At 45.7% G+C, this 21,818-nt stretch overlaps 1 protein-coding gene across 1 annotated transcript in view; it reads right to left on the bottom strand.

Annotated features, from left to right (window-relative positions):
- The window catches only part of adarb2 (adenosine deaminase RNA specific B2 (inactive)), a 386,995-nt gene that overhangs the window by 109,821 nt on the left and 255,356 nt on the right, over positions 1-21,818 (bottom strand). The window contains exon 6 of the mRNA XM_078535348.1: positions 6,964-7,115. Coding sequence (XP_078391474.1) covers positions 6,964-7,115 — 152 coding nt within the window. The remainder of the gene's footprint in view (positions 1-6,963; positions 7,116-21,818) is intronic.

Raw genomic sequence — 21,818 nt, forward strand, 5'->3', positions numbered from 1 at the left:
TAATCTCGGGGACCACAGCAAGTGCTGATTAGGAGCACTGCAAGAGTGGAGGATAAATGTTAGCATAGACCGTTTGAGCCAAACAGCCTGGTTCCATGTTGTGATTTCTACGTAATATGCCACAATGCCATTGACAGAAGTTATTGTCCATTTCAAACCAGTCGAGCGCAGTTAGATAAAAGCAAAATACTGCAAACGCTGGAGATCTGAAATAAAAACGGAGAGCACAGGAAATATTCAGCGGGTCTGGCAGCATCCGTGGAGAGAGAAACAGAGTTAACGTTTTGAGGTGAATGTGACTCTTCTTCAGTTCTTCAGATGCTGCCAGACCTGCTGGGTATTTCCAGCACTTTCTGCTTTTAGTGCAGTTAGATGGTCTGTTTAAACTAGCCAAATTAGTCATTTTGAAAAGTTTAAGCAGACCATCTAACTATAGTAACCCTTTCGACTCAGCTGCAAAATCCATTAAACAGAAATTCAGCCCAAGTTATTAATATTTGCATCCATTTGCATATGCATAAACACATTTTCATCTCACTCATTATTTGTTAATATGCATGCAGTGTGCAATGTTATATTGCCTCCTATTTTAATTTTCTCATATTAAACGCTTGTAGATTACAAATTGGGGATATTGAATTGCACTTACTTTCATCATTTATTCCCTATAAAGTGTTTCCATTTATAATCACAGAAGCATCTATCAGTTGTTGAGATAACATTGGGGTATTTTGGCAATAAAAGGTTAAACGGCCATTTCATGACCGACAAATCCTCAACACGACACAAAACGCTTGGGGTGGAATTTTCCGTGCCCGCTAGCATTGGGCGTGCTCGGCAGCGTGAGTGTACAATATGGCGAGAATGCCAGAAATCGGTTTCACGAAGTCGCGAAACCAGTTTGTGATCGTCCGATCAGCCCATCGATGGCGGGCTGCCATCGGATGTCAGGAATCTCATTGTAATATATCTGCATATCATCATAAGGCCAGCCTGCCTGAATCATCCCTCCTCCCACCCCACCCCCGCTGGATCATCCGCCCATGTCGGCATGATTCAACACCGACGTGTTTCACAACAGCATACATATGGCATGCACTTGGCGGGCTGCACTTTGAGGGGAACTCGGAGCTGAGTGCATAGTAACATTGCGCAGCACTCGCGAGGGTCGCCTGTTGGACTTCAAGGTTGAGGCGCATTGTGGCGGGGGGGGAAGGTGGCAAGGGCTGCCCTGCAGTTGAGGCAATTTAAGGGTGGGGCAAGGGCTGCCCTACAGTTGAAGGTAGTGCACAAGCACGTGCGGGTTGGGGGGTGGGGAAGTGGCCACGCATTAGGGAAACCTCGTATAAAGTGATTATTCCTCCGCAGTTGAGACAGTACAGACGCAGCCACATTGACATGCTCGGAGCCGGGCTTCTGGCTTATCTGCCCACTCAAGCAACGCAGAGGCCTGAAAGTGCCACCAAGTGCTCCAGAGCTTTTTGCCCCTCGGGAACAGACTGCACACTAATGAGCGTTTTAGTGGACTGCAGGACAATTGGACGTCTGGGCACATTGTACAATCTCCTTGCTAAAGCTGTCTTGGAGCAGTCACCGGTGGAGGTGCTCACAGCCCCTTGTACTGTCATCATCTCGGATTGGACCAGTCTCCACCATGGTTCAAGCTAACAGTGCAGTCTTGCAGCGCGGGTTAGGAGAATGCCTGCGCCTGAGCTGAGAGCACAGTATGCAGTCCAGTGGACAAAGCTGCCGCAAGTCAGTCAGATGGAGTGGGGCAGAGGTGGGTGGAGTCTCGGGCAGCCTTGCAGTGCACTTACCTCTGGCCATCCAAGTGGTGGCCAGCACTCTCTGGGATTAGTTAAGGAGCCTTCAGACTTAACCAAGGAAAGTTCATAGTATACCCAAGATAACCCGCACATCTTTCTTTTCATCTTGCAGGAGCAGTACAACAGGAACATGGAGCCTGGTGAACTGGTTGGACACCTTGTGGTGAGCAGAGATCAAAGACAACAGAGAAGAGAGCGATGGAGGTGCCTGGTTGTGCAGAAGGAGGAGCAGCACCCTTAGGGAGAAGGGGCAACTGGGGCGCCCGCACAAGCCCCTGAAGAGCCAGTGAGCCGTTGTTGGTTGGCGCCTAGCTAGAACAAGAGGGTCGAGAAATGTCACCTTTCATTCCTGCAGATGACCGACAACCAGTGTTGCTGAAGACTGTGCATGTCTAGGGAACCGATCAGTCACATCTGCCAGCTGCTGCAGGATTTGGCACCACATGGACATGGAGGGCATCCACTGCCTGTGGCTGTGAAAGTGACTGCGGCGCTCAGTTTTTACACCAGTGGCTCCTTTCAGGGCCCCACAGGTGACCTCTGTGGGATATCACAAGCCTCCACCCATAAATGCATCCATGAGGTCATGGATGCCATCTTCTCGAGGGCACACAACTTTGTGCATTTTGGCCGGGGCCAGCTCAGCCAGGATGCAAGAGCAATTGGTTTTGCCCAGATCCCGGGTTTCCCACAGGTGCAGGAAGCAATCGACTGCACTCATGTGGCGCTCAGATCTCTGTGGCAACAAGCGGTCAACTACATCAACCGCAAGGGCTTCCATTCACTCAATGTGTAGCTGGTGCGCAACCACCACAAATGCATCCTGTAGCTCTGCTCCAGTGAGTGTCTACGACTACTACATTCTCAGTCGGTCACAGATCCCTGAACTCCCCCAGGGTCCACAGAAGCTGCAGGGATGACTCCTCGAGGACAAAGGATACCCACAGAGGATGCGGCTGATGATACCCGTGTGGCGGCCTCAGACTGCAGAAGAGTGAAGGTATAACGAGGGTCATGCTGCAACTCGCAACTTGCAACTTGTAGAAAACTATCGAAATGGTGAAAATGAGGTTCCAGTGCCTGGGCCGGTCTGGTGGAGCCCTGCAATACCGTCCACAGAGGGTGTCACACATCGTCATCACCTGCTGCGCCCTTTACAACCTGGCGCTATAACAGGGAGAGGAGCTGGCTGAGGAGGAGATGCAGGAGCTGGAGCTCTCTACTGATGAGGAGAACATTGACGGTGATGAGGGTGAGGAGGTCCTCGAAGGCAATGATGACGGGGATGAGGCCCTCACACTGGCCAGATGAGGCAGGCATGCTTGGGAGGCTGCTAGATTTGTGGAGGATGATGACGACATGCAGTGAGGAGTCACCATAGTTCCTCACATTACATCTGTGAATGTTTGACTCCATCTAGCTTATAGCAGCACACATACCCCCTGTGATAATGCTCCTGTCATGCAGATGCAGTGGAGGCCCTAATAGTCACTCGATTGCAGGAGGATGATGACAACATGCAGTGAGGACACTCCATAGATCTTCACATAGCCTCTGAGAATGTCTGACTCCGGTCTGGCTAAGGGTAGCTCACTTGCGCTCTGTGATCAGGGTCATATCATAGAGATGCAGCCATGAAACTTTAAAAGCATCTGATTCTTTGTCTGCCTTCAGCACCTGACCCGTTCAGGAGCACAGATACTGAAGAGCACACAGAAAGAATGACAGAACTCAGTGATGCCTGCCCACGACATTCTGGCAGCAATGACAAGCACCATCGAGGTGCAGGCATCACTAATGTTTCCAGGGAGTGTGAGGCTGGGCCATCACTGTGGTCAGAAGGTTGCACAGAGCACAGGGAAGAGACCCTGGACTGAGACAGTCCACATCTGAGTGACACCAACACTGCTCATCAGAACAAGGAGCCATGGGCGGGAAGACATTGTTGAGAGTTTATTTACAATAGTGAACATTATGTATAAGTGATTAACACTTGTGCCCAGGCTGTGCAACTACTTAACCTTCCTAACCCTCTCGCTACGTCTTGGTGCTCCCCCGACATCCACAGTGGAGATGGAGGCAGCCTGCTGACTGTGACACACTGTCTACGATGACTTTGGCAGACGTTCTCTGGGGCGCCAAGGCTTGGATGGCTCTGACCTGCTTTTCGGGTCCGGTTGTGTGGCAGTGACTCCCTGCTCAGCCTGTGGAGCTCGAGCTGCTGGGGTCACAGGAAGAGAGGATTCGGATGGGCTGGACACTCCCGGAGTCACCTGGATGGATGGCCCCGGGGGTACACCTGCTGATCCTCCTCCTTTTTTTGGTTCCCGAGGGCCCCTCATTGAGAAGAAGGGGTAGCTGGAGTGAAATTGGGCTGCCTCACAGCCTTGTCACGTACACACCTTTAGAGGCCAACTATGGTGTTGGCGATGGAGCTCAGCCCATGCAGCAGTGCAGGACAAATGTTCCGGACCAAGGTCTCCATGGAGGCCGCCATCCTACCAATGTTGACCTCGGTGCATTGGCATGCCAGCGCTATTACCTCAGCCTTAAGGCAGACAGTCTCCTCCATCGTGCCTTGCAATCTGAGGAATGCAGCGGATATCACCTCCTGATGTTCCCGAGCTTGCCTTTGCAGTTCCAGGAACTGTGACATGACCGAGTCCAGAGGCTCGTCATCTGACTCAGGCTCAGCAAATTTCTGGCCTCCAGCAGTCCTCCGAGTGCCGGGGATTGGGAAGTCCCTGCTGCCGCCTGTGGATCAGAAAGTGCAACGTGTCCACCAGATTCCGATCCCAAGGCTATTCCAAAGCTAGGTCCCACCGAGGCGTGTGTCTCTGCGCTGGTGGAGGGTGTGAGTGAGCGCTGTGAATAGTCTTCAGGGAGGGTTTCAGTGGATTCCTCTTCTGAACTTCCCTTGGGGCTTGACTGTGGGACCTAGGTCATGGACTCTCTTGGCAGTTTCCCAGATGTGCCTGTGAAAGCAAAGAGAGATATTTAGTGCATAGCAGTGGCCTGTGAAAGAGGACACATCACTCATAGCATGGTTGTCTGATGGATGTTGCACTGCTGGATCTTCACTTGATTGAGCACCGCTGGCCACACTGTCAGCACAGGAATGGTCCAGATCCTCACCAGCCAGCTGGATGGCCCTGTTTTCAAAGTCCATGAAGAGCCTTGATTTCAGGCATCCCTCCACCGATAAGTGACCTCTCTCTGTTGTTGTGTGCCAGCTTGTCCTGCATGAATAGAGATGGAGAGAGTGTAAGTGGGATGCCTGCCAGGCCAGATGGTAAGTATGCCTGGCATGTGTGGGTGTTGAGTGGTCCCATGGATGGAATGAGTACAATGAAGGTAAGTGTGAGAGAGTGAATAGTGATATCCCTTGAACCAGCAAATGTAAAGAATACCCTTTCAACACATCACGAACTATCATTCCCCATATTTGAGTCAAATACTTTGCAACATCCCACTCTAGGGACATGAGCACATACTGAGAAAGGAACATAAGGATTATTGACGGGGGAACGAAGTAGGATTGGAGGAGGCTCGTGTGGATCATGTGACTGTGCACTCATGTAACTATAATCCCTCACCTTCAGAAATATCACTCCGTCTTTTTTTTCCAAATGTTTTTCCAACTTTGAAAGTTTCTCCTGAATAGAATTTAAATTCTCCTGAATTTCACAAAGATTTTCCTCCATAGTTTTTAGCTCACTAGTTAGAAATAACAGCATAAAACCAAGCCTATTGCATTAAAATACTCAAGCCAGCCCTCAAATTGCACTCATCACATCCACCCACATGTTCCAGTGCAGCACTGATGGAGCATTGCACTTTTGGAAGTGTCGTATTTCAGAGATGTTAAACCAAAGCACAGTCTGTCAGGCGGACATTTAAGGTTCTATGGCGCTATTTGAGGAAGAGCAGTGGGAATTGTTCCCAGTGTCCAGGCCAATATTCATCCCATAACCAAAATCACTAAAACAGATTATCTCATCATTATCTCATTGCTGTTTGTGGAATCTTGCTGTGTGTAAATTGACTGCCACATTTCCTACATTACAACAGTGACTACACTTCAAAAAATACTCATTGGTTGTACTTTTTGCTGCATTTAATCCTTTCTCTGCTCGCTTAACAGCCACCTGTATCCAAGAAAAGTCTCTTTTGCAGAACAAAATCATGAGTTTACAGAGGTCAATAATGATCTATTTTCAAAGGGTGCATCATTTTTGTCTTGTTTTCTCTCCTCTTCCACTGAAGGTGCTTACTCAAAGCTGGCATACAATCAGGCACTGACTATTCTCCACATTACAACAGTGACTACACTTCAAAAGCACTATACTGGCTGTTGTAAAGCGCTTTGGGACATCCTGAGGTTGTGAAACATACTTATTTAACCAGCAGTCTTTCTTTTTCCCTTGGAAGAAGAGTAATGGAGTTCACCTGGCCAATATTTATTTCTCAATCAACATCACAAAAACCAAAACAGATTATCTGGTCATTATCACATTACTGTTTCTGGGAGCAGGTTGTGTGCAATTTGGTTACCATGCATCCTACTTTACAACAGTAACTATATTTTAAAAGTACTTCATTTGTTTTGAAAGTGCTTTGGAACGCCCTGATATTATGAAAGGAGGTATATAAATGGAGGAGTTTCTTTCTTGACTGTATTCAAAAATACTTCATTGGCTGTGCACTGCTTTGCCTTGAGGATATGGATGTTCTATAGAACTGCTTGCTTTATATATAAATGCAAGTTGTTATTGCTGGTATTCTTTTCATAGTCAGCATTTCGGTGTTGGAGCCGACAGATTCTGAAGCGCTCCCTAAATCTTCCTTCAATACAACGTGAGTTACTTCTCTGCATGCAAGATGTTTCGGCATATGAGCAGGAGTGAACCTGTGTGGGGATTTTAAAATATCATATATTTGTATGCATTTGAGCTTCTGCCCAAGACACAGGGCCGAAAACCTGACTGCTTGCTCCAAAAGCCTGCAGTTGGTGACTATGTAATTGGAATATTGTAAAACTCTAGAACCGTGCATGTTTAGTAGAAGACTTATGCTTGTTTCCGAAATGCACAATGACTGTGGACATCCTGCACTGATAAGCCATAATTACACTTACATTCAGCCCTTGCTTCTCGGTGAGAGTTCAGGCGTGCGTCTCCACATGGAGGTGTACTGATGTATAGATGGAAAAAGATGCTCTCTTTCAGCTTGTAGCCTCCCTCCTTCTGATGAACGAAAATTGATCGTTCCCAGTCATCTGGCTGTTTACTTTTGAAAACAGAAAGAGATTAGATCAGTACATTCATTTAATGAATTCCCCATTAGCAAACTGCATTCAGTTCTCAGCAAGCAGGGGTTATCTAAATTGTTTCACTTACAGTTTGTGTAATAATCTTTGCCGAGTTTTGGAAATAATGCCTTTGTATGCGTAATGTGTGGCTTGCAGAGTAGTTGTAACTGCGTTTATCTGCAGCCTGTTATTAATTTAAAAATAATCCTACTTAGTATTTTCTTTTTAACCCTTTAATTTTCACAAATCGCTTCTCCAGCTTACGCTGCTTAAAAGGCATTAGCCAAAATGTTATGGAAAGTGAGAGCCAAGGACTGGATTTCCTGCACCTGATTTTCAAAATGGATGATGGCCCACACTGTAATTTTTCTCTTTCCCCTTGAAAACCAAAATTAATTTTGTTTCCAAATTTTAATGTATTTTCACGAAGCAATTCACACCAGTTCAACTAAATTACATGGATAAGGTTGGTCCAGGCCAAGTTCATTTTAAAGCCTAGATGGTTGCTAAGTTGAAGTATTAGTGCGATACTTCATGGAACTAAGCTGCAGTGATAACATATGCCATCTTTGAATTTGCTGCATTGATTATACACAAACTGGCACAGGAAAATTCCAACCGGTGTCTAATTATGTTTTGTATTAGCTTGCCTGAAGAACAGCAAGTTGCTAGTTTACAAGAAACATAATCCAGTTTCTCCAATCTTTGGTTAATTCTTTCTCTGCCTCTTGCTGATTTAATCCTTTGCAAATAACTATAGCTTTTCTCTGCTCCATTTAACAGCCACTTGTGTCCAGGAAAAATCTCTATTGCAGAACTGAGGTTTACTGAGGTCAATAAAGACATTTTTTTTCAAAAGATGTATTTTCTTTGTTGTTTTCTCCCCTCCTCCACTGAAGGTTCTCACTCAAAGATGGTGTGCAGTTTATCAGGCACTGACTACTCTCTACATTACAACAGTGACTAGGCTTCAAAAGCACTATATTGGCTGTAAAGCACTTTGGGGCACCCTGAGGTCATGATATAACCAGAAGAAGAGGAGGGGACAAAAACAGAAACAGAAATACCTGTAAAAACTCAGCAGGTCTGGCAGCATCAGACCTGCTGAGTTTTTCCAGGTATTACTGTTTCTGTTTTTGTTTTGGATTTCCAGCATCCACAGTTTTTTGTTTTTATCAGAAGAATAGGGGGAGTTGTCTGGGCCAATAGTTATCACCCAATCAACATCACAAAAGTCAGATTATCTGGTCATTATCACATTGCTATTTGAGACAGCCTGCTGTGCGCAAATGGGTAGCCATATATCTTACTTTACAACATCAACTATCATTAGCTGTAAGGTGCTTTGGGGCATCCTGAAGTCACATAAGACACGGTATAAACTCAAGCTTTAACATTTTCTGGGGCAGAAGTTTTTAGAATTCATGGGACATGGCTGTCACAGGCTTAGGCAGCATTTATTGCCCATTCCTAACTGCCCTTGTTCAGAGGGCATTTAAGAGTCATCCACATTGCTGTGGGTCTGGACTCACATGTAGGCCAGACCAGGGAAGGACAGCAGGTTTCCTTCCCCTAAAGGGCATTAGCGAAGCAGATGGGTTTTTACAACAATCATTTCGTGGTCATCATTTGACTTCTAATTCCAGATTTTTATTAAATTCAAATTTCACCATCTGCCGTGGTGGGATTCAAACCCGGGCATTATTAGTCCAGTGGCAACACCACTATACCACCACCTCTCTCTGCAGATGAAAGGAAACTCTCAATTCAACCAAGTGACATCTCTGCACACAGAATGGACAGGATTCCAGTGGAAACCAAGAGTAAAAGTAATGCAGTCCTACTTTTGGAGCAGGTAAGTCACATACTTAGCATTATTATGAAGCAGTCATTGGCTTCACAGCAATGGAAAATGTGGCATATAACTGGAGTCAAACTGGCATAGGTATATGATACAGCTTTGGGAATGAGACCACAAGACACAGCTGCACACTGACCTTAGTGTAACTTTAACTACTATAAAGTGGCCCTTTTGAATTTTAAAACTAAATTTTAATTAGTTTTTCGTGGTAGTCTGCTGAACCATCTTTATCTTTTAATTTTATAAAAAATTTGTTAATGGGGTGTGAGCATTGCTGGCTGGGCCAGCATTTATTGCCCATCCGTAATTGCCCTTGAGAAGGTGGTGGTGAGCTGCCTTCTTGAACCACTGCAGACCCTGTGATGTAGGTACACCCACAGTGCTGTTAGGGAGGGAGTTCCAGGATTTTGATCAGCAACAGCAAAGGAACGGCGATAAAAGCAAAAAACTGCGGATGCTGGATATCCAAAGCAAAAACAGAAATACCTGGAAAAACTCAGCAGGTCTGGCAGCATCTGGAGAGAGGAGCACAGTTAATGTTTCGAGTCTGAATGACCCTTCAACAGAACTAAATAAAAAAAGAGAGGTGAAATGTAAGCTGGTTTAAGGGGGGTGGGACAAGTAGAGCTGGATAGAGGGCCAGTGATAGGTGGAGATAACCAAAAGATGTCACAGACAAAAGGTCAAATAGGTGTTGAAGGTGGTGATATTATCTAAGGAATGTGCTAATTAAGGGTAGAAAGCAGGACAAGCAAGGTACAGATAGCCCTAGTGGGGGTGGGTGAAGGAATCAAAAAAGGCTAAAAGGTAGAGATAAAACAATGGATGGAAATACATTTAAAAATAATGGAAGTAGGTGGGAAAAGAAAATCTATATAAATTATTGGAAAAAAAAGTGCGGGGGAATCGGAAAGGGGGTGGGGGGATGGAGGAGAGAGTTCATGACCTAAAATTGTTGAACTCAATATTCAGCCCGGAAGGCTGTAAAGTGCCTAGTCGGAAGATGAGGTGCTGTTCCTCCAGTTTGCGTTGAGCTTCACTGGAACAATGCAGCAAGCCAAGGACGGACATGTGGGCATGAGAGCAGGGTGGAGTGTTGAAATGGCAAGCGACAGGGAGGTCTGGGTAATGCTTGCGGACAGACTGAAGGTGTTCTGCAAAGTGGTCACCCAGTCTGCGTTTGGTCTCTCCAATGTAGAGGAAACTGCATTGGGAGCAACAAATGCAGTAGACTAAATTGAGGGAAGTGCAAGTGAAATGCTGCTTCACTTGAAAGGAGTGTTTGGGCCCTTGGACGGTGAGGAGAGGGGAAGTAAAGGGGCAGGTGTTACACCTTCTGCGGTTGCATGGGAAAGTGCCGTGGGAGGGGGTTGAGGTGCAGGGGGTGATGGAGGAGTGGACCAGGGTGTCCCGGAGGGAACGATCCCTGCGGAATGCTGCCAGGGGGGGTGAAGGGAAGATGTGTTTGGTGGTGACATCATGCTGGAGTTGGCGGAAATGGCGGAGGATGATCCTTTGAGTGTGGACGCTGGTGGGGTGATAAGTGAGGTCAAGGGGGACCCTAGCATGTTTCTGGGAGGGAGAGGAAGGTGTGAGGGCGGATGCGCGGGAGATGGGCCGGACATGGTTGAGGGCCCTGTCAACCACTGTGGGTGGAAAACCTCGGTTAAGGAAGAAGGAGGACATGTCAGAGGAACTGTTTCAATGAATCTCAATGAATTTCGGGCTCGGCACGATGCTGAACTCTTCTTCTGCCGCCTTCGTCTCCGTGCTCACTTCTTTGGGCAGGAGTCCTCTCCCCGTTCAACGGATCCTTTTACCCACCTTCAATATTCTTCCTCCACCTGGACCCCTCCCCCTGGATTCTTACCTTCTCTTGATCTTTTCATTGAGAACTGTTGGCGTGACATTAGTCGTCTCAATTTCTCTGCTCCTCTCACCCACTCTAACCTGTCTCTCTCTGAACTCACTGCATTCCGTTCTCTCAGGTCCAACCCTGACATTGTCATCAAACCCGCTGACAAGGGTGGTGCTGTTGTTGTCTGGCGCACTGACATCTACCTCGCAGAGGCTGAGCGTCAACTCGCAGACACTTCCTCCTACCTCCCCCTGGACCATGACCCCACCACTGAACATCAAGCCATTGTTTCCAGGACTGTTACTGACCTCATCTCCTCTGCAGATCTTCCTTCCACAGCTTCCAACCTGATAGTCTCCCAACATCAGACGGCCCGCTTCTACCTCCTACCCAAAATCCACAAACAGGACTGTCCCGGCAGACCGATCATGTCAGCCTGTTCCTGCCCCACGGAACTCATTTCTCGCTATCTTGACTCCCTTCTCTCTCCCCTTGTCCAGTCCCTTCTCACCTACATCCGTGATTTCTCTGACACCCTACATCATATCAACAATTTCCAGTTCCCTGGCCCTAACCGCCTCCTCTTCACCATGGACGTCCAATACCTCTACACCTCCATCCCCCACCGGGATGGTATGATGGCTCTCCGCTTATTCCTCGAACAGAGGCCCAAACAATCCCCATCCACCACTACTCTCCTCCGACTGGCTGAACTTGTTCTCACTCTGAACAATTTCTCCTTAAACCCCTCTCACTTCCTCCAAATAAAAGGTGTGGCTATGGGTACCCGCATGGGCCCCAGCTATGCCTGTCTCTTTATGGGGTATGTGGAACATTCCTTCTTCCAGTCCTACTCCGGCCCCCTCCTACAACTCTTTCTCCGGTACATTGATGATTACTTCGGTGTTGCTTCATGCTCTCGTCTGGACCTGGAAAAATTTATTAATTTTGCTTCCAATTTCCACCCCTCCATCATTTTCACATGGTCCATCTCTGACACTTCCCTTCCCTTCCTTGACCTTTCTGTCTCAATTTCTGGTGATAGACTGTCCACCAATATCCATTACAAGCCTACTGACTCCCACAGCTACCTCGACTACAGCTCCTCACACCCTGCTTCCTGTAAGGACTCCATCCCATTCGCTCAGTTCCTTCGCCTCCGTCGTATCTGTTCTGATGATGCCACTTTCAAAAACAGTTCCCTTGACATGTCCTCCTTCTTCCTTAACCGAGGTTTTCCACCCACAGTGGTTGACAGGGCCCTCAACCGTGTCCGGCCCATCTCCCGCGCATCCGCCCTCACACCTTCCTCTCCCTCCCAGAAACATGATAGAATCCCCCTTGTCCTCACTTATCACCCCACCAGCCTCCGCATTCAAAGGATCATCCTCCGCCATTTCCGCCAACTCCAGCATGATGCCACCACCAAACACATCTTCCCTTCACCCCCCCGGCAGCATTCTGCAGGGATCGTTCGCTCCGGGACACCCTGGTCCACTCGTCCATCACCTCCTACACCTCAACCCCCTCCCACGGCACCTTCCCATGCAACCGCAGAAGGTGTAACACCTGCCCCTTTACTTCCCCTCTCCTCACCGTCCAAGGGCCCAAACACTCCTTTCAAGTGAAGCAGCATTTCACTTGCACTTCCCTCAATTTAGTCTACTGCATTTGTTGCTCCCAATGCAGTTTCCTCTACATTGGAGAGACCAAACGCAGACTGGGTGACTGCTTTGCAGAACACCTTCGGTCTGTACGCAAGCATTACCCAGACCTCCTGTCGCTTGCCATTTCAACACTCCACCCTGCTCTCATGCCCACATGCCCCTTGGCTTACTGCAGTGTTCCAGTGAAGCTCAACGCAAACTGGAGGAACAGCACCTCATCTTCCGACTAGGCACTTTACAGCCTTCCGGACTAAATACTGAGTTCAACAATTTTAGATCATGAACTCTCTCCTTCATCCCCCCACCCACTTTCCGCTTCCCCTCCTTTTTTTCCAATAATTTATATAGATTTTTCTTTTCCCACCTACTTCCATTATTTTTAAATGTATTTCCATCCATTGTTTTATCTCTATCTTTTAGCCTTTTTTGATTCCTTCACCCCACCCCACCCCCACTAGGGCTATCTGTACCTTGCTTGTCCTGCTTTCTACCCTTAATTAGCACATTCCTTAGATAATATCACCACCTTCAACACCTCTTTGACCTTTTGTCTGTGACATCTTTTGGTTATCTCCACCTATCATTGGCCCTCTATCCAGCTCTACTTGTCCCACTCCCCCTTAAACCAGCTTACATTTCACCTCTCTTCTATTTTTACTTAGTTCTGTTGAAGGGTCATTCGGACTCGAAACGTTAACTGTGCTCCTCTCCGCAGATGCTGCCAGACCTGCTGAGTTTTTCCAGGTGTTTCTGTTTTTGTGAAGGAACAGTGGTTTAGTTCCAAGTCACGTTGGTATGTGGCTTGGAGGGGTACTTGAAGGTGGTGGTGTTCCCATGCATCTGCTGCTTTTGTCCTTCTAGGCAGCAGAGGTCGTGGCTTTGGAAGGTGAAGTCAAAAGATCCATGGTGAGTTGCTGCAGTGGATCTTGTAGAGATGGTACACACTGCTGCTTATGTGTCAGTGGTGGAGGGAGTGAATGGTTAAGGTGGTGGATTGGGTGCCAATCAAGCGGGATGCTTTGTCCTGGATGGTGTTGAGCTTCTTGAGCGTAGTTGGTTTAATGTTAATACATAGATCAGCAAAAGTCCCTTTTGCAGCTTTCATATAATGTGTGATATAACTGCAGCATGAGATGCTTTCTGAAATCTGAATTCTCTGAAAACTTAATTTAGGTTTCTTTTAATGTTGATTATTATCTAACCCTTCATAAGTTTTTATCTAGATTAAGGATGGTATTACATTTCTCGCTGCAACACGGGAGCCAGACAGAGATAGGTATTATCCCTTATAGGTTCTATTGAAAGGGGTGCTGACACAAAGGGGACAATGTCACATTGATGAGATGGACTGACTATCAGTGCAGAAAATTCAAACCTTTTCAGCACTTCTTAAGAGTGCACAGTGTTAGATCACACTTCTATCTGCTTTCTTTGGCGAGATTAATGAAATATAGCACCTTCTCTGAACAGCATCACAGAAAGAAAAAAATCTTACTTAATCAAAATGTTTTAAAAATATCAGGCTTGTCACTCATTTTCCTTTCCAGGTATTTAACCTTTGTTGCTGCTGTTCCAAGCATGTTCTTGCTGTTTTGTTTATTTAAAGCCTTAAAAGGCTGGTTATAATGATCGTGGTTTAAAAGGAAGCCTGTGTGTATGCTGCCTGGTGTCGTACATTGAACCATTCTGCAAGGCTACAGGGAAAAGGCAGGGGATTGGGATTATTTGGATAATTCTTTCAAAGAAATGGCACAGCTAGGATGGACAAAATGGCTTCATTCAGTGCTGTATCGTTCTATAATTCTATGAGACATCTATCTGGATATTTGAAAAAGCAACCCTCAGACATGACAAAATGGCATAGGTGCCAACAGAAGCTGAAAAACTCGCCAGACTCTTGTCATTACAACTTTTTCACAGTTTAAAAGATCCAGTAGAGGCTTTTGTTTCCATTGCTGCTGTGAAGGAACCATTAAAGAGCTGATTTCTCAGCTACTCATAAATCCTGTTGATGTGAATAGCAAAATCAGTTCATGGTTAATGTAATTTCTTTGGAGCTGAACTCGGCAGTAGGCGAAACCTAAGGAGAGCAATGAATCTCCATCTATTCTGAATTACTCAGTCAAAAAATACCACTTGCATGTTAACCCATTAAGCATTTTCTATTTATCGCCTTTCGTAGGCTTCCATTTTGGCAGTTCCAATCTGTATGCTTAGAAAAGTACCAAATCTATTTAAAATCAAAGCTAACCCTCCAGTTTGGCGGAAGGATTTAATTGGCTTTTACAGCTACATATTCAATTTGACTCCGAGCAGACAGGTTAAATTGCAAGTTCTGGGACTATTTTGTTCTGATGTTGGAGTACTTAAAAGAACAAACATGCTGAGTTACCATGTCTTTTATTCCTGCAATGTCTAATTTGCTTGTTTCCATTTTAGTTGCACTCACTTGTTAAAGGAAAGAAAGCTGAACAACATTCTGATGTAAGCTTTATTTTTCGACCAGGTGCAAAGTAGACTTCTCTTGAGTTCGGCAGCCATGAAAAATGGGTAACAGGAAATTAGCAATTCGCTTTGCACCCTGCTTAATTTATTTTCCTGCTGAATTCATTCGCAGGTAATATGGGCAGGGTGTAAAATGAGCTCTAACGGAAAGTCATGGGTCTGAAACATTGGGCTAGATGTACCCAGCCCTGTGGAGACGAGGCTGGAGGTGGAAGGTGATGGGGGGGGGGGGGAGGGGGGGTGGAATGTTGAGGGTACTGGAAAAGCTATGGCTCCCCAATACATTCCCGCCACTGGGGAAATCGCCTGGAGCAGATCTGCACAATGGAGGCAGGTAGCCAATTAAGACGATTGAGATCCTAATTAGGGGCAATTTTGCTGCTTTCCCAGTGGAGTGGCCGCCCCTCATCCTCCATCTCGTACTCAGGCCCTCGCTCACTGGAGTTGGCCTCTGCAGCCGGCTGGGGAGTCACTGGAGCCTTAGGTTCATAGGAACTTAGGACTTAGGAACAGCATGTCAATCAGCCCTTCGAGCCTGCTCCTCCATTCAATAAGATTTTGTGTGGTCTCAACTCCACTTTCCCCTCTGCCCGCCGTAACACTTGATGCCATTGCCTATCAAAAACTCTGCTTTCTGGGAAGAGAAATCCACTGACTAACGACCATCTGAGAGAAAAAAATTCTCTTCATCTCCGTCTTAAATGGGAGACCTCTTATTCTTAAACTTGGTCCCCTAGCTCTAGTCTCTCCCACAAGTGGAAACATCCTCTCGGTACCCTATTCAGTCCCCTCAGGATCTTGTGTGTTTCAGAATGATCACCTCTCATTCTTCGAAACTCTAATGGGCATAGACCCAACCTGTTCAACCTTTCTTCATTGGATAAGCCCCTCATCCCAGGAATGACTCGAGTGAACCTTCTCTCAACTGCTTCTAACGTAATTATATCTTACACAGTATTCCAGATGTGGTTTCACCAATGTCCTGTAAAGCTGCAGTAAAACATCTCTACTTTTATATTCCATTCCCCTTGCAATAAATGCCAACATTCCATTTGCCTTCCTAATAACTTGCTGTACTTGCATAGTAACATTTTTGATTCAGGTACCAGGATACCCAGATCGGTCTGTACCACCAAGATTTTCAACCTCTCTCCATTTAAATAGTATGCTGTTTTATATTCTTAATGCCAAAGTGGACACGTTCACATTTTCCCACATTATACTCCCATGAAATTTTTGGCCGCTCACTTAACCTGTCTATATTCCTTTGCAGACTCTTTACCTCCTCTTGGCAATTTACTTTCCTACCTATCTTGGTGTCATCGGCAAATTTCACTACCATACACTCGGTCCCTTCATCCAAATCACTGATGTAGATTGTAAATAGGGCTCCATGTCCATTGACAGGCGCTCAAACATGAAAGGCAGCAATGGCGGCCAATCCTGACCCATAGGGTGGGGGGAGTTCCTGGTGGATCTGTTGGCTTCCATGTGAATTTCTTCACTACTGTACAGGCCAGCAATGGTGCTTCCATGTTGAGGTGCCCTCTTGATTCCTGACCTGCCTCAGCAGTGCCCACATCTCCCAGTGTGGTTGCCAAAGCTCCAGGGCTGTCGCTCCCCTGCAGCATTGATAACCCGCTGCTCCTTAACTGGACCATGAACTCAGAAGCGGCCAAATAGGAGGCTGAAATCCAGAAGATTGCTGAGCCGTGCCGCAGACTCGAGACCCCTGAGCTTCCCAAAGCCCATGGGACAGTTCGGCCCATTAACTCTGTTGCTCTTTTCACAGATGCTTGCCAGGCCATCATTTTCCGTATTGGTTTCTGTCATTTCTCTGTTGCTCAAGCTAAATTTATGCCCCTTCGAGTAATCACTCAATGGCAGTTTTGTGCTGGCTTGAGGCTCACTCCACACAAACCATCTCTGGCTATCAGGCAGAGGAATCTTTCATCAGTCTGGATTGGTTTGGAATCCAACTTCCAGAAAAGAAAGACCATCATCTAACCCGCTGTGCAAGTCAGGTTTAAGTTTGCTTAAGAGAAGCATTAGAACAATGAAAAGTCAAAGGTTTGAGTGTGGCAATCAATTCAGTGACTTTGGTTTCCTGTCAGCACTTCAAATAGATTACACCAAAGGGCAAATGTTGTAAGACAAATCTTTTGACATGGAGCCTTGCTTGCTGGGATTGAAAAATCATCTGGGGCAGTCAGTGGGTCCAATTCACATAGCTCTTGAATCTCAAGGCTTTAAAACTACCCAACATAAAATTGGAAGCACCACAAATGGTGACATATTGATTGCAACACCCTGGCTGGAAATTCCCGCCGAGAGGGCGATGGACATTTTGGGTTTGCCAAATTTTCTGTCCCGCCCGCAATGGGCCCCACTTGAAGAACCTGGCCCCAGTTTCTGATTCATTCTCCTGTGGAGTGAGGCTCCAGGCTGGGAGCTTTTCCTCATAAAATTCACCCTTATGCTCCAAGATGGATCTCCTGCTTATCAATTAGACACTTACTGATGAGGTTAGATTCTGACCCCTGCCTAAGTGCTTTACAGCAACCAAAAAAATGGAACAATCCTCAATAAATTTCCACAGGGATTCTCCTGTTCTCTTGTAACTCACAGTGTAAAATCAGCAGAAACTGTGACTAGGCGAGGAAAGGAGAATGAGGCGCCATGAATCATTTTTGTGGAAGTATTTTCATTTCTTTCTCATGATATGCAACAAAAATCATGTTGGTTGTGCATCTTTGTGCTGCTTTTTTCCTACATCTCCTGAAAAACATTGTCTACAATACTGGTGAGAAGGCAATTGAAGAGTACCTTGGCCGGAATCTTACTGCTAACAGACAAATGGGAACTTCCCTGACAGTCAAATGTGTTCTGTTTGTATATGCCCACTGTGGCAGAACAGAAAGTAATCCTGTTTCAAATCATTATAGTTTAATGTATCGTTCGTTCATTCATTGCCACCATAGCCTTGGTGCTTAATCTAACCCACTCATTTGTATTTCCGCCCATCTAGTTGATTCTGAGCATCCTCCACCATATCCACATTTCAAAGGCTGTTATCCTCCTCTCATCCTTTCTTCAGAGTACAATTGTCAGATATATAGAATGCAACACTCCCTACAAGTAACTGTACTGGGTGTTTTTTCTAGCTTCATGCTAATGCTTTCAGACATCCAGAAGCTACTTAAGTGACTGGTCACACCTCTTGCTGTAGCTAATCTAGCCTGGATTTCATACTTGGATGTAACTTTTCTGTTTACCATTGAGCCTAGATATTTGAATTTGTTGACGGCCTCTATCTCAGTACTTCTGATCTTTACTTTTCCATTGCAATTTAAAACCACAATGTGGTCTTTGCCTCATTTATGTTCAGTTTAGAAGACTCACTGTGCCTTTTTGGCTGGGCCTGCCATAGTCTCTAGCTCTTCCTTTGTTCTGGCTGCGTGTGTGGTGTTGCCTGCATACCTGAGATTCAATATACAAGCCATATCTCTCTGGTAATTCTTCCCTCACCATCCTCATTATCTTCTCTCCCACAGCATTAAACAGCATGGGTGACAGAAGGCACCCCTGCTTGACTCCCTTCTCAAACTGGAATTGGTTTGTATGCCCATCACCAACTCTGTTTACTCCTGAACCATTTCTTTTATGGTTCTTGTATCAGCCACACGAGATGTTTGGGTACACCAACGTCTATAAGTGTCTTCCATACAGCACTGGTGTCAGAAGCTTCAGCATAGTCTATGAACATGAGTCAAAGCTGAGCTTCCTGTTTGTTTTCACATTTCTCCACGAGGTTTCTGAACATGAACATAAATTCAGTTGTACTCTTTCTAGGAATTAAGTTTCATGCATAACTTCAAATTTAAACTGGATGAAAATGTGAAAATTTAAACTAGTTTGTGCTGTGTGTTGTCTGGGAGAGGAGTCTTCTGTCTTCATGTGGCTGTGTGTGCTTGTTTTAAAGAAAGAACTTACATTGATATTGTATCTTTTCACTTCCTCAGGGCATCCTGAAACACTTCACGGCCAATGATTTGTTTGAAATGTAATCATTGTTGTTTTGCAACCAATTTATTTCTACAGGCAACAAATATAATGAATAACTAAAAGATCAAATGGTAAGAGTTTGCACTTTCGATGCATTTCCAGTGGAAATTGCCCCCAAAATTGTGCTCATTTTGAAAAGTGTTTTTTTTCCCCCTAAGTTTCCACTCAAGCTCATTTGCACATCTCCGAATGCAATATCTGCCATGAACCCATGCAATTGGGCAGTGTTTTAAAACATTATTTGAAAAAAGAATTACTTAATAGATTTAAGGATGGTAACTTGGTAAAGCTTGATAATACAGCTGAAAAAGCATTTAATCACAAAAATACACATTGGTATCAATCCAGTACCTGCGAGTAACCTGATTTTAAATTCCTGAAAGTGTCTTATAAAAAAAACATACAAAACTATTTTCTAGTTATATTTGGGTAAAAGTTGAGTTCCTTTGTAAAATAAAATAGACAACATTCAAAACAAGGTAGTTATGCTGGAACTTCATAAAGCTCTGCTTAGGGCACAACTAGGGCATTGCATTTAGTTCTGGTCACCACAGTTTAGCAAGGATATGTGAGGGTCCTCGAAAGCATACAATGCAGATTTACCAGAATGGTTCCAGGGATGCGGGATTTTAGTTACAAGGTTAAGAGAATCTGGGGTTGTCCTCCTTGGAGCAAAGGAGATTGATGGGAAATTTGACAGGGGTGTACAAGATTATGACAGGTATAGAGGAGGTAGACGAAGAAAAATTGATCCCATTAGCTAATTATATAAGGGCTAGGCAGCCGCAAGTTTAAGGTTTAAGGTCAAAAGATGTGGGGTGGGGGGAGGCAGTGGCGGGGGGCGATGTGAGGAACAACTTTACGCTGTGGTAATGATCTAGAACTCACTGCCTATGAGTGTGGTAGAATCAGAGATGATCAATGATTTCAAAAGGAAATTGGATGGGCACTTAAGGGAAAGAAACTTGCAGAGATACTTTAATGTTTTTGGTTATCAGGTTCGCTTTGTCTGGCGAATGTTAGCTGTGCCCTTGATATTAACACATTAGTTGGTGCTTGAAACAATATAGGCAGAGGGACCGGTTAACTGAACAAACACTGGTTGTTTATTGGAACTAAGAACAGAGCACTAACACTATGTGTGCTTCTTCAATCACCTCCAGCTCTAGACTTAGAAGTCCGTGCTGTGTAGTGATTGGTCAATACAGTCACATGGTCAACTAACTACATTCTCTCTACATAGTACTCCACTCTACCACATCCCTCCCCCTTTACTTGAAAATACTATTAACAAGCATCACAACATCCCAATTATTTACGTGAATAACTAGTTACAAGTCAAGTCTCTCAGGAAGCTTCCTCAGTTGTGTCGAGTGTTGTAGCTCAACGACCTCAGCTGGTTTTTCCGAGACCTCCTTCTCAGGGGCCAACTGTCCACCAGGCTCTTTGGTGAAAGTGGGCAAGTTTGTCTCTTCGACCCTATCGGATCCAACAGGCCCCACCAGTACTTCCAAATCGCATGAGATTTTCTCCACGTGCAGTGCAGATTCAAATGCAAATGATGATGGCATTCCTTCTTGTGGGACTGTCTCTCTTCTCCAGAGATGATCCACGTCATATAATCATTCGGCCGTTTACCGACACATTATAGGAGAGAGGTCCTGTCACGGCACACATTTCGCCTAATAGCCAATTGGGCCCACCTCCAAAGTTCTTCGTGAGAACTGTGTCTCCCATGTGAAATTTCTTTCATGCTTATGGCCTTCATATCTAGTCTTCTGGGCCTCTTAGTTTCTCTCCACCCTCCTTCTTAAATTAGGCCTGATAAGAGTTAGTCAGATGTGGAGACGTCTCTTCATTAGTAATTCAGCGGGGGCAATACCAGTGGCCGTGTGTGGCATCGTTCAGTATGCGAACAGGAACTGTGACAATCTGGTGCTGATGGAATCCCCGTCCAGCTTTTTCATCCTGGACTTAAAAGTTTAGACTGCCCGCTCAGCCAAACTGTTAGAAGCGGGGTGGTAAGGCAAGGTTTTGATATGAGTTAATCCATTGAGGATTGTAAACCTGGGGAACTCCCTACTGGTAAATGCAGTTCCGTTGTCTGACAGGAGCACCTGTGGTAACCAGTGCATGGCAAAACTCTGTCGCAAATGGTCTATGGTGGCAGCGGACATGGGTGACCAGACTTCATAGACATTTACCCACTTGGAGTGGGTGTCTATTAGTAAAAGGAACATCGTGCCCAAGAAGGGCCCCATGTAGTCGACATGGAGGTGTACCCATCGCCGACCTGGCCATTCCCAGAGCTGCAATGGAGCTAAGGGGGGTAGCTTTTGTACCTGCTGGCATTGAAGACAATTTTGACCAGGGTTTCGATGTCTGCTTCCATCCTTGGCCACCACAAGTAGCTGCATGTGAGCATCTTCATCCTACTAATGCCAGGGTGAGCGCTATGTAATTCGGCCATCTTGGCAGGTGAGTTCATATCTGCGATTGAAATAGGGCTTCATGTCATCAGACTTTGGCTCGCCTGACCGTCCATTCAAGACCTGCTCCCAGACATGAGATAAAAGTGGATCTCGGCTTGTCCACTTACGGATTTGTTTGGCCTGGACAGGGGAGGAATCCAAAAAAATTTTTACTCAGGGGAGGAATCCAAAAAAATTTTTACTAAGACAAGGTCCTGGGGAATTGGAACCTTCACGTTGTTATCTGACAGGGG

Source organism: Cetorhinus maximus, chromosome 3 (genome assembly GCF_964194155.1).
Source record: "Cetorhinus maximus chromosome 3, sCetMax3.hap1.1, whole genome shotgun sequence".
Taxonomy (NCBI): Eukaryota; Metazoa; Chordata; class Chondrichthyes; order Lamniformes; family Cetorhinidae; genus Cetorhinus; species Cetorhinus maximus.